Consider the following 13589-nt stretch of genomic DNA (forward strand, 5'->3'; position numbering starts at 1 on the left):
CACATTTTTCCATCTCAACCGTTTAGTTTTTAGGTCTATATAAGAAGATCACTTCCACAAATTTTCAGTCAAATTGGTGATTGTTAAAGAATTGTACTAAATCAAATCAATGTACGATCCAAATCTGTCAAACATGCACCGTTCAAGTTTATAATCGGTAAATCACATTTATGAATGTCTTAACAATTTTCAATTTGGATGAAAATTTGTAAAGATGACACACACACACACACACACACTAGACGGTCGAGATGTAAATATGTAATTGAAAACAAGATGAAACGAAAAAGTCTTCAACTTAGTGGTCTTCGTTAGAACCACTCCCTGAAATAAAGGGCTATCCTTTTCAGAGCAAAACTGAGTTCCTAGTCGAAGAAATTAACAATAACCCTAGGCCTCCTCGAGTACCTCCTCTTGGGCCTTGGGAAGAGGAGCCCAAAATTTCTCCCCGAACTTGCCCTGGGGTGGTTCTTCTTTGGGCCTTAAAACCTGAAAGGTCACGTACGGGAGCTCGTTATTGTCCCTGCTACTAATCTCTAGCAACTGACTCACCGGAACGACGACCTTTCCGATCTCGGTTTCCTTGAGGGTTCGGTCGGAGACAAGCATGATCTCAAGCCTGAGGAGGTTCTGGTTAAGAGCGGCGTCATCGAGCGTGAAGGTGAAGGGGGAGTGGTTCCATCTTGGGTGGGTGCCGCAACCTTTGTGGACGGGTGTGACGAACCTCTGCATGTCAGCACCACCGGAGATTGAAACGACGGCGTAGACGTCCATTGTGAAGAATTTATTGACGTTCTTGATGTGGTCGGCCGATAACAGCCTTATTTCCAAGGTCCTGCAGTCCATATTGAAACTCAATCGAATTCTTGAAATTCTTCAGTAGCGAATGTGAGAGATTACATTATATAGAAGGAAGCTTTACCTATTTGTAGTAGGAATATAGATTGAAATAAGGTTTTCCTTGTGTGTGTAGGGATAATGGACTGTCCTGAACTCCTGATTTAAACAAAATATTAAGGAATTTGGGGACTTGTATCTAGTCGGCCTAGACTGGGTATCTTAGGGATAGACTGGGTATCTTAGGGATGGACTTTCCTGATTTCCTGAATTTGACATACAGTATATATCAAATTGTCTCACTTATATTTGAAAAACTCGAAACACTTCTTGTGACATCTTTATTGAAGATGCTCAATCGGTATCATAATAAATACAGCATAACGTACAAGTAGTTTATATTTAACCTATGTTAAGTAATTGACTAAATATACTGTAATTCTGTAAAGTTATGTTTATGACTTTTGGAGTTTTGGTAGTTTTGATAACCAAAACTTTGAGCTTTTTATTTGGATCAGCTATCGCGAGTGCTTTTGTGGGATAGATTCGAAACCAAAAAAAGTTTGATCTAAGATTTTTTCATAAACCACAACTAACCACTATTTGTGTTCATTCTTTATTCTTGGTTTATTCATTGACTGATTATTTACTTGCTCAGGTTATTTATCAAGTTCCTAATCAATTGAGTGTACACACGGCTGCTCTTGAATTCTCTATCTTGGCACATCGAACAGTCATTCTGTCATACTAATGGGCAACTTTCTCACCAAAGGTCACCAAATTCTAATGGAATGCGATGTTTGTTTTGTGTTTGTAATCACTTCCTCGTTAAATTTGAGTCATCGCCATCGACACAGAAAAAGAAGAAGAAGCGCGCATCCAAAACAACTAGGTGAATGAATGGAACATATTCCCTGCAATCAGATTCACCTCTCTGGCCAATAGCACAACACAATTCCACAACTTCAACCTTGTTCTTCAGCAATCCCTTAAATCCCAAGCGAATTTCTAACTTCAAAGTTCAAACACAAGCAAATAACACAACAATAGTTTCGAAAACAAATATATGCATCATCTATATGCAAAGAAGTTTCCATTGATTTATTGAGCGTCATATAAAACCCTCAAAACCTTCTTCTGACATTTACATTACTCATAGAAAAACTAGACTGCTAGAAACATAAAAAACCAATCAAACAAATAAAACCCCCAATTCTAGAAATCGAACCCATCACCATACCCACCATCATACGCCCCCATGTCACCCACGTCGGAAACCATATCTCCGATCAACAAACCACCCAACAATCCAGCTCCCAACCCAAGCCCCATGTTCCCTCCTCCTCTCTTAGGCTTCTGCGGCTTCTGCGCGTACCCATAACCGGGCTGCACCACCGGCGGGTACCCGTACCCGGCCTGCGGCGGCGGCGCGTACCCGTAACCCGGCTGCTGCTGCGGCGGGTAGCCATAACCCGGTTGCGGCTGCGGCGGGTAAGGCTGATAAACCGGGTGGGCCACACCAGGTGGCGGGTAAGCCGAGCTCGACCCGGCATGGCCCGCCGGGTACGCCATAACGGGCTCATGGGCTTTCTTGTGGGCCTCGTGCTGAACCGGTAAAGGCGCCGAGAATTTCTCGCCGAACTTGTAGCCGAAGCTCACGCTTCCTTTGGTCTTCCCTTTCGGAGTCACGACGAGGTAGCTCACGGGTTTCTCGCCGTTGGCCTTCTCGCTCTGCAAGAGCTCCTTGGCCGGAACGACGGCTTTTCCGATCTTGGTGGGGCCAAAGGTGCGGTCGGAGACGAGCTTGATCTTGATCTTGACGCGGTCGGAGACGAGGGCGGCGTCGTCGAGGGTGAACTTGAGGGTGTGGTTCCATTTGGGGCTGGTGCCGCCGTCTTTGTGGACAGGGGTGCGGAGCTTCTGCTTCCTTACGCCGGCGCCGGAGACGGTGACGGCGGCGTAGACGTCCATCTTGGAGAAGGTGTTGACGTCCTTGATGTCATGGGCGCCGATCAGGGTTATTTCAAAAGGTCTGCAATCCATGGATGAAGAAAGATTGATTGAAATCTTGGAGTGATTGAGAATTTGAGAGATTTGGATTTGAGAATTTGAGAGAATCAGAATGAGAGGTAAGGGTTATATATAGGAGTGGAGAAGAAACCGACTGTGGAAGAGGAATGAGAGGGGAATGTTCGTTTTCAGGGGTGCAATGACGGGTTTGCCCTTTACTACGCGGAGGTTGGATGGTTTAGGTCAGTGGGGAATTGAGTGGTTTGTCCGAGTGCAGTTTGGGGAGTTCTGGAATATGGCTTCACTATAAGGTGGAGGATAATTCTGTACGTGTTTCATGCGTGTGTGGCATGGGGAGCGTAAGAAGTAATAATTAAATAATGAATTTTCAGGTGCTTTCTCCTGTTGACAAATGGAACAGCGCTAAAGCAACACGCGTTTCGCGTTTAGGTTTTTTTTATAAATAAAAAAGAGTGGGTGCTATTAAGACAATTCTTTTTGTTATTAATACACATTTACTATAACGAGAACCAATCATCAATCAAATTCAAGTAACAAGTTTGTAAATAAAATAAAAAAGTGTAGATAGAAAAATATATTGGTTTGTTAATAACAAAAAAAGATGTGTTAATACATTTAAAAATTGTGTTATGATAAATATTTTGTGTCGAAAGCTGATTCATTTACAAATCTGAACTAAACGTAACAAACTCCGAAACCATGGACCAACAACTAATGGTATTGCATAAAACCAAGTTCGAACAAGAAATCAATGACCAAGGTTAGCATCAACATCTGCTAAGAAATTTTGCTTCTCACTACTTTCATTATAAATATTTATGATAATTGTTGGTGTGACGTACATAAATATTGGAAGAATCTTAGAGGAGCACATTGAACGGTTAAGAAACACTTTAGCACAAAAGAATTATAATGGGGGAACCGGAGGAGGACCAAATATAGTAGCAAGCGTTTGCTAAGAAAAAGATAGCTCATTTGGTAAGCGTGTGAATGCCCGACGTGACCTTACCCCTTACATCATCGTCATATATTGCAAATTTGCAAAGATGATTAGGATAAGGTCTTCCACTTCTATCTTTTTCCAAGATTCTTTCTTTTATGGAAAATGATAGCTGCTTAAATTATAGAAAATGCTACTTTTAGTTCCATTATTTGACAGCGGTATTAGAATATTTGGCTCTGAAAATGAAAATTTATGCTATTTGAACTTGACTTATTTTATATAGATCATTCCACTAAGTGATCCATTATTGTGGCTGATATAAGGGATGTGAAATTTGACAAACTTTTTTATTACATTTTTCAATCTTAACCATTCATCTTTTAAGTCCTAATATGTAGATCATTTATGAAAAATTTTATCTAAATTGATAATCATTAAGGTGCTTAAAACAACAATTTGCATGAACGGTTCATATTTGACAGATTTGATCCGTTCATTGATTTAAGCTAGTTCAAAACTTTAACGATCACCAACTTAGATGAAATTTCGCAGACGTAATCTACTTATATAAACCTATAAAGTGAATGGTGAAGATATGATTTTGTGATCGAAAAGTTTTTCAAATTTCTTATCTCTCATATAACTTATATAAGTCCAAGGTGTTCAAAATCGAGAAAATCGCCAAAATATCGGCAAAAATCTCGTTTTCGGATGGTGCCGAAATATCTTGAGATTTTTAATTAATCTAGCACGACATTTTCAAAATTTCTCGATATCTGACGATTTTAACGAAATTCTAGAGATATCGATTTTAAAGTGGGAGAGAACATATCTCTCCCACTTTAAATGCAATCCGAAAGGAGCTCAGTTTATGGGAATTGAACCCCCGTCACTCTTGAATAACCCTTCAAGTTCCACCTCTGCTAAGTTTGCATTTGGTTAATGCTTACAACTTATATAAATATATACTTCTATTACGAATAGACTTCTAATACTTACAACTTATTTACATATGGCTACAAACTAACAACCACATTTCAGCATTATACTCTATGAATGAATATGAACTTTATATATGATATATTTAAATTTTCATAATCTCGATATCTCCTTAAAATTTCTAATTTTTGGACCGTCGATATATCCTTGAAATTCGATATTTTACTCCTTGTATAAGTCACAGTAAAGAATCCTTATTTAGAGATGACCGCGGTTTGGAGTAAATGCTTATCGCAGTGTTTGACCAACTAATTTATAGACACATTTGATTCATTATCAGCAAACCAATAAAATTATACACTTATCCTAACTAGCTACAACAAATCTAAAAGAACCAAATTATGATAATAGGTGTGGACTGTAGATGATGGGGCTATTCTTTGTCAACATTCCTGATACTTGTAATTAGTCAATTACCCATTTCTTATGCCTATGTTGTGAAACTTGTGATCGGGCTCCGTCCCATCCTATACATTATGTGCCATTTGACGCTTGTAAACGTCAAGGCCATTATGAGCACAGTTGTTCCATTCACTGCACAATTTGTACGAGCACAAATCCAGCCTAAAGTAAAGAGAATGGTTGCGAGAACTTGCCCGCCGAACAAACCTCAACAGAAACTCAAACCAAAAAAAGAGCAGATAATCAACAATCAAGATGCCACTATCAATATCATGAGTACATATGTGAGTATTTCACTTGTAAACAAAAAACTACATGGTCTGCTGAGACAACAATTTGCTTATAGACTGGCAGCCTCTTCGACAGCTTCGGCCGCAAATTTATAGCTGGGAAGGGTTCAAGCCAACTCGAAGCTTTCTTTGACGCGATATGTAATTTTCTGAACTTGCTTTATGGGCATATATATTCAGGGCCTGATCAAAGAGGATGGTAGGGCACATATCCAAGGTAACCCTTTACGTTGGTCACAACATCATTGCACCTGGTCAACAGGCTTAGCATCTGCTGGGAAATATCAACTGTGGGTGCACTCGGAAATGTGGCGGGGGTGTTTATAATACTGTGACTGTTTCTGCTGGGTGGTGGCAGTGGAGGTAGTGCCATTTCTGAATGCTGCTGTGAAAAATTATTATGTGGTGGTGGTGGTTTTGCATATTGAGAAGGTAAAGGCCGACTATGGGGAAGAGGAAGAATAGGAGGCAATGAAGAAGGTGGAAGGGTAACCTTTTGAGAGTTTCTAGCATTATAATTCATCATAGCAACAGAAGTAGAAGAAGAAGGTGCACCATCATCTGCAAAACTAGCACTGTTGTTGAAGTTATTTCTATTACCAGGCATCATCAATTGCTCATTTCTACTAGGTTCTTCACCACCCAACATGAATTTTACACGGGCAGTTCCTTTACTATTTCCATTGCCACCAGTTACCTGTCCTCGAGGCTCGTCACCCGATGACTTCTTCAGAATCGACTTCGGCTGGACTGCACTGTGTGAGAGAGACTGCTGCTGCCGCTGTTTGAGTGCCGGAGTTGGCATAAATGCAGAATCCTTAGCGCGCGGAGTCTCAGTAGAATTGTCATCTCCATAACCCTTCCCAGATGCAGGAACTTCAGGACCGTCCACCTCTCGAAGCTGGAACCTCACATTGACGTTGCCAAGAAAGGATTTGTTTGAACTTGCAAACTTAAATGCTGCTTGTGCATCAGATTTGTACAGAAATACAACTCGACATGTTGAGGACTTGTAGAACACACGGAGACCAGACTGATCCGTAGGTCCAAAACGAGCAAACTTTGCCTTCAGTTCTGCTGGTGAAGGCAGAGAGATTGTGGGAGGGAATTTCATCACGAGCATGGTGGGCTCAACAACCTTGGACGGAGGTTCCATTTTCTTCACAAGACCTGGCTTTGGTGCCCTCCGTGGAATGGGCACCGCTGATTCTTTTACCTCTCCACGCTGGGTCTCTTGACTTTTTTGCCCAATCTTCCTCTCTGCATGCAATAATTTTAAATCACTCATTTTCTTTGACTTCTTAGCTGCAATCTCTCCTTGACGATCGGACGGAGCACGTTTCCGCCCAGCTATGGTGCGATCACCAGATCTGAACAAGGGTTTTGCCGACTTCGAGGAGGGAACATCTCTTACTGGTTCCGGAGGAGAAATTTCTGAGGTTTTGACACCAGATGGATTTTTAGCGATGTGACCTTCAAGAGGCTCTGTCTCTGATGGTGGTGACAGGACCAAGCTTTTCTGATAGACGAGGGCCCGGAATTGCAGAAAGAACTGCCGAACAATGGTAGGGTTGTTTGTTTCACGACCATGAAAAGGATCAAGGGCAAGGGCTTGCAAATCGCTTACTAGTTGCGGTAATTCAACCTCTGTAAGAATTGGCAACAATCCAGCAGATTCAGACAAGGCCTTCTTGACAGTAACATCTTTCTTATGATGTTCTACCTTGAAATCTTCCTCTGGAGACAAACCTGCATGATTGTCATTTCCTGCATCCCTATCCACCACGGAACCCACTTTTCCGGAAGTCACAATCCTCTGTGGATCTCTGAAGCCTATATCGGAACCTAACTGTCTCTTCTTCTTCTTTTTCTTTTTATCTTCCATAACAGATATGGCAGGGTTCATGTCACCCCGTGGCCGTTTAAGAAACTTTGCCTTTTTCACTCCACCAACAGCCTTCTTTCCAGCTGAACTCTTTGCCTCGATCAGTGAAGAATCTCCAACAGTGTGACCAGACAATTCATTGTCTTCCTTTAACCCAGACAATTTGGCACTCCCTTCAACCTCCATTGGACCCTCCCCTTCCTGCTTCAAAGATTGTGATGGTTCATCTTTTATACATTGCTTGGTCCCCTGACTGAATAATTCAGAGTGACCTGTGCTTGAATGACCCTCAGCTACATTCTGTGTCAATGCATCTTTCACTTCCTGCAGGGCTCCAGTTTCCTTGTCAAAAGAAAGCTTCAGAGATAGCTTTGAACCGGTGGTAACACCTTGGCTGGCAACAGAGCTGTTTGCTGGTACCTGATTTATGTTTACAGGTTCTTTTCCAGAAGCATCCCTGCTCATATTCTCAGTCTGCTCATGTTTTAAAACCTGAGGCTTCATAGAGATAGACGGTGCCCTCTTTTGCAACTTATAGTCTCCATCTCCTAATGCTACTGATCCCTCCAAGTAAGTAGATGCGGCTGAGGAACTAGCTTGGCCCTGCGTAGTTTGGTGGGGTTTCACGTTACTAGCTTCATCTCTCCGCTTGAAAAGGTATTTGTCTTTTTTTGAATGGTCCTTGACTTTCATGGGTTTTGTGGCACTCTTCCGTCCACCCAGGACTTCAGCAATCACCAAAGGACCGCTCAAAGGTGCTGAATCAGGAAATAATACCATCAGAAACGAGGAGCAGTGCACACATATTAAGCCAATACAATATGCAAGACAGACGAAAAGGCAAGAAAACAATTAAACTAGAGGTACAATGAAAATTGCAAAGATGATAAAAACAATATGAAATGCAGGGCAGAGAACAAAAGGCTTTCTAAACATGGTCATGGACTGTACAAGTTAAGAAGAAATAAAATAAAATAAAAAGAGAAAAAAAAAAACTACTGGAACCTTAATGTGGAAGGCTACTTCAAATCACAGTGCTACCAAGAGACTTTGATTCAAGGTCATAAACTAATGCTCATAAAAAAATTTACTTTATAAAACCTATGCAAGAATCATATCACTGGAAACTGATCAAAGCGTCTACTTATCAGCATTAAGGTCACAACCCATGCAAGAATGAGAAACTTCATTTTTTTGAAAATATTCAGAACCAATAAAGCAAATTACCAAACACAATCATCTGTTGTTATAGTTAACGGACAAAGTAAGGTACAAACATGAAGGGTTCAACCATTACAACAATGAGGACAAAGCATTGATATACCTCGAGGCTTAACAGGCTGATCTGGCACAGCAGGTCGTGAAGACCGAGCCCCAAATGCCTGAGCATAGGTCTCATCATACTCCTCAAACACTGCCTTCCGATAAGCAAACATAGTAGCCTTATTCTTAATGAAGCTAAGGCTCTTCTGATCCCCTTGGACTGGTGACTTCGCCAACTGCTTTACCAGAGACACAAGCTCAGCAGGATTAAAACCATCCCTGGCCTTCTTAATCTGATCCGTAGAATAAACCGCCCCATGCTCATAATCCGGCACATCAACAACAAAGTACCCAGGCACACTAGTACCCCGAAAATTATACGGATTCCTACATTTACACACAAACCCAACGCCACACCTCCGGCTCGCCTCATCCACAGCCTCCTCCACAGCCCTGGCGAAATTCCTGTAATTCGTCTGCCGAGACTTCTCAGCAAAATGAGGCTCGAATGGGATAAGCTCAGCCGGGTCGAACCAGCCGTAGCTACTATCACCAAAGAAGGCCACCAAGACATGACCTTCTCTTCTAGTCCGCCGCACCTGAGACGTAGCGAAGGCCTCATTGAATATATGCCCTGGCCACCACGGATGAGACTTCACCTTCCCCCACACCATGTCTCCGACTTGGAAACCGTAGCTCAGAGCTCTGGAAGTCCCTAAAGCCATACCGTCCTTCTCATTAGCCACAAACTCATCAAACTCCGATAACAAATCCACACTCTCATCTCTATCCCCATCGTTCTGAGCCTCGGAGCTATCCTCCTCCTGATCCTCATCAAGCTCAACCCTCCCGATATCAAACACGTCATCCTCTTCGTCGTAATCCAACCCCTCGCCGCCGCTCGGATTCGACTCCGTTACCTTATCTACATTTCCACCGCCACTCTCCTCGCTAACCCTAACCTTATCCTCCTCAGATCTCCCGCCGCCCTCGCTCTCCTCCGTCGGCAAAACCCTAGCATCATCCTCGGAGATACCGGCGCCGCCGTTCAAAGCCTTACCGGCGTCTCCGGAATCGGATTTCGCGTCGGATTCGAAATCGTTGTTCATTACCGAGATCTCTGAGGTAGCTATTGAACGATGTGGAATTGTTCGAAAGAGTGGAGCGATAGAGTTAGGGGTCCTGATGTGGGGCCATGAATTGAAATTCGAAGCTGGTGAATTTGAAAGTGTGAGGGTTTTGAGGGATTAACAGTAAACCCTAAGAGAGGAGGAAGAAGAAGAGAGAGAGTTGTAATTTGTGAAGGTGTGGATTTTTTCTGGGTTGGGTTTTCTGAAACACGAATAATGCGCTCTACTCTCTTTTGGGCTATTATACTATACGATATTACTAACAAGTTTGGCCATTCGAATGCTGCCACGTCTTCTTTTTTTCTGAATTTATTTTTGGAGTTCTTTTCTGATTTTTATGATTTTATCACTCGTCACTTCTTGATTCTTTTTCACCAATTTCATGTGCTATGTTTCACCATCTTGAGTATCTTCACACTTGTCTCATCCATAATAAGAATTTTGAAGAATATTACTCGTTTAAATTAGTAATTTCTTTTTATTGGTAGTCAAGATCGGCTCATGTATTTAGTGGGATAGTACGATATAACGATAATGACTTTTCATTTGAAAAATGATGAGACCGCTTCTGAAAATGAAGTTGATTAAACGTATTTGATATGTGAGAATTATTTAGTCATTTGTACAAAGAATTACTTTATTCGATAAAGATATCCATTCCGATACTACAAATTAAGCACACATTTTTCTTTCCAAATTATTAGACTAATTGCATCACATTGGTAAGATATTTTGAAACCTCGCGTTCAAGTGGTGAAGTGGAGGAATATTTCTTCCAAATGCATAAGATACTTGAATAGAGTGCTTCAACATAAGTCTCGGTTGACACTAAACACGATAATATGAAGAATTACACCAAGAGAAACAAAAACAAAAAAATTCGAATATTCAAAATGGGGGTCACTCGAATAATGTCGATAGGAAACAGAGAATAAATGTGATCTATACTTCACCCAATTATGTTCACTCTGAATACAATCTCCACAAAAATTGGTGACCCAAAAGAATATAGCACCGACACATGAAACTACATAACTGAAATTGCAGTACATGCATTCATGCAAAAACCCCAAAAGGGGGTTCCCTATCATCGCCAATAAGAACCTCATGTCTTATTTCTCTATCACAAAAAACGACCTTTGTCAAGTAACACAAATATATGTGAACAAAAAATAAGTCAAAAAGATAACCGAATCTAACAACCACTATCCAATTTGGCTTTTGACAAGTATTTAGGCATCATCAGATTTTTCGCTGCCAGGTGTTCCGGCAAGCCAGCCCCATACGCCTCCTGAGCCCTGCTTTCTAGCATTCAGGGCTGCTTGTTCAGATGCAGCTTTTTGTCGCTGGAGGAGTTCAAGTTCCTTCTGCAATGCCTCCATATTTTGGAGCTTCTGTCGTAGTTCCGCTAGTTCGACCTGTACATTCAAAGAGTAAATTAGCATTAAATTTGAACAAGACTTGCAAGAAATCTTGTTTAGCAATTGGAACATCAAGTTCAATAAATAAGGAAGTGATACTTGTCCCTGTTATGACCCATAAAGTAAAATCAGTTACAACGTGATGACATACCTCCAGTTTGAAGCATCTGGATTGCTCGGATGCAAGTTGTCCCCGTACAGATTGAAGCTCCTATATTAAGAACAATAAAATCACTGGCAATTCTTAAGGGAAAACATACAAGCATTATCTGTACCCTAGCAAAATGTTATAATCACAACAAAAAGGAGAATAATTGAAAATACTTTCAAATCTCTCATCTCTAGCACGAATTTAACACCAGTCACAAATTAAAGTTGGACTAAGCTAGAAAAAGAAAAAAGAACAAAAAAAAATAATAATAAGTATACCCACCTTGTATAGGTCAGTGTTACGAGTCTCTGCTTCTGATAACTCTTGCTTTAACTGGAGAGATTGTGCCTTCTCCTTACTGAGTGATGATTCTAATTCTTCTTTATCTGCTTTGAGGGTCGCCACAAGATGCTCATTAAAATTCTTGCCTCTGGATTTCTGCACGAATCAGATGAATGAGCAATAACTTATAACTAACATGAAAACACAGTACTTTGGCCAAATAAAAATGGATATAGAAACAGAGAAACAGATTAACACATGAAAACTCTATACTCTGGGAATTACTGGGTGAGTAAGGAAGAAGTACCCATGTACATTTTTGATAACCAACCTAACTGACAACATGAAGGTGCAAAGCATGTTATAATGAAAACTTGCTCTCCACAATGAATTTACAGTATCAAACATATATGCAAATAGTTCTGACATCATCGGGCGATCTAGATGATTTTTCTCATTTTTGTGAAAGACTGACCCTGATTGAACTCAATAAGCACTGACCAACCAATAGCATAAATGCATGGGTGTACATACCATCTGCCAGAATTTATTATGCACACCAAGCTTTCTTATATAAAAAAAAAAAAAAAGGCTAACTCTCTGCATTGCTTTTGTATGCTTACCATCGGCTCTGCGTCCATAACTATTTCCCTAATTTTTCCATCTTGTCCGGCTTCATACTCGGACTGCACATCTCTGGCAACATTAGGGGCATCATGCACTGCAGAAACACTGTCTGGCACCAAAGTTTCAGTTTTTGATTGCAAGGTTGACTTGAGGCTTGGTTTGAGAACGTTAACCTATCATGATGAAGCAAATTTAGAAAGAAAATGAAATAAGAGCAAAGAAGCCAAAATTATATTGACACTTGCTCCTCACCTCATTGTTGTAACGGCCATTGTATCCTCCAAAAGATAAAAGCACATCTTCACCATTGTAACAACCTACGACCAAACTTAATCCCTACAGAAGAATGCAAAAAGATGGCAGTTCCATTACATCACTGCTGGTAGTGAGAAAATCATTATTTCCAGAACAACATGGCATCAGATCCCTCGTGTAGGCAAAGATATTACCAGGAGGATGCAAACGATCAGTATAGCATTAATATCATAAGCCATTTAAAATTGAAAAAAAAAAATATATATATATATATATATGATGCCCACAAATAGATACCTCACTAGCAACAGGAATACGACCTTCAACAGTAGTTACAACAGACCAAACTAGTGTAGACATATTTAGGACCACGGTTTCTGAAACCCCTGCGAAATCACAAAATGAAGAGCTAAGTACCTAACCCATATGAAAGTGGAATTCAAGTAAGAAGTACATCTACCAACACCTATCAAGCCCAACATCAACCAGGCACGAAGTAGTTATATACATACCACTCTTATTGTCACCACCCCCAACAATGAACCAGTTTTCACCAACTGGCACACCTGCATGCCCAGCCCGTGGAGTTGGTATCTCACCTTGTTGTGTGGGTTTTGACCACTCCATCTACAAGGTCCAAATGTAGGAAAGGCATGAATTATGATTCTGTCAAACAACACAAAAGACAAGTTTTAGAATGAAAAAGGTTCTTACAGTTTGCAAATCAAGGACATGCAGATCATTGAAGCAAGTTGCATGGGAACCCCCACCAAAGATAAGGAGGTAGCGGTCCGCATGAACAGCAGCAGCATGATCCGACCTTGGAGAAGGGGACGCCCCTCTGAAAGAATGACAATCAAAACATATTAACCTCAAAGTGCATTCAAGTATACACATAAATTGTTAAAATTCAGCTTTGAGAAATAGAAAGCTCTAAATAAGGATATAAGGAATCACCACCTAGAATTAAGAGCCTTTGCTCCATCTCATATTTCATTAACTAGAGGATACATATTCCGAGAAGGTACCGTTAACTTGATTATATATGATGAAAACAACACCCACCCCCCACC

General features: G+C 40.9%; 4 protein-coding genes across 4 annotated transcripts in view; all 4 read right to left on the reverse strand.

Annotated features, from left to right (window-relative positions):
• Window positions 1-390: 390 nt before the first annotated feature.
• On the reverse strand, window positions 391-774 carry LOC101291360. Its single transcript, XM_004304934.1, has one exon. The coding sequence runs from the start codon at window positions 772-774 to the stop codon at window positions 391-393; it is 384 nt and encodes a 127-aa protein (XP_004304982.1).
• A 909-nt stretch (window positions 775-1683) lies between these two features.
• LOC101314388 lies at window positions 1684-2943 on the reverse strand. Its single transcript, XM_004302359.1, has one exon. The coding sequence runs from the start codon at window positions 2878-2880 to the stop codon at window positions 2053-2055; it is 828 nt and encodes a 275-aa protein (XP_004302407.1). The 5' UTR covers window positions 2881-2943; the 3' UTR covers window positions 1684-2052.
• Window positions 2944-5428: 2485 nt separating this feature from the next.
• LOC101313815 lies at window positions 5429-9928 on the reverse strand. Its single transcript, XM_004302357.1, has 2 exons — window positions 8712-9928; window positions 5429-8145 (listed from the first exon to the last, which is right to left on the reverse strand). Exons 1-2 carry the CDS (start codon window positions 9757-9759, stop codon window positions 5690-5692), a joined length of 3504 nt encoding a protein of 1167 aa, XP_004302405.1. The 5' UTR covers window positions 9760-9928; the 3' UTR covers window positions 5429-5689.
• A 717-nt stretch (window positions 9929-10645) lies between these two features.
• The window catches only part of LOC101314102 (acyl-CoA-binding domain-containing protein 4-like), a 6607-nt gene continuing 3663 nt past the window's right edge, over window positions 10646-13589 (reverse strand). The window contains exons 11-18 of the mRNA XM_004302358.1: window positions 13231-13357; window positions 13029-13143; window positions 12814-12902; window positions 12514-12597; window positions 12258-12434; window positions 11635-11790; window positions 11353-11412; window positions 10646-11198 (exon numbers count right to left, since the gene is read on the reverse strand). Coding sequence (XP_004302406.1) covers window positions 11013-11198; window positions 11353-11412; window positions 11635-11790; window positions 12258-12434; window positions 12514-12597; window positions 12814-12902; window positions 13029-13143; window positions 13231-13357 — 994 coding nt within the window. The 3' untranslated portion in view covers window positions 10646-11012. The remainder of the gene's footprint in view (window positions 11199-11352; window positions 11413-11634; window positions 11791-12257; window positions 12435-12513; window positions 12598-12813; window positions 12903-13028; window positions 13144-13230; window positions 13358-13589) is intronic.

This window comes from Fragaria vesca, linkage group LG6, assembly GCF_000184155.1.
Source record: "Fragaria vesca subsp. vesca linkage group LG6, FraVesHawaii_1.0, whole genome shotgun sequence".
Classification (NCBI taxonomy): domain Eukaryota; kingdom Viridiplantae; phylum Streptophyta; class Magnoliopsida; order Rosales; family Rosaceae; genus Fragaria; species Fragaria vesca.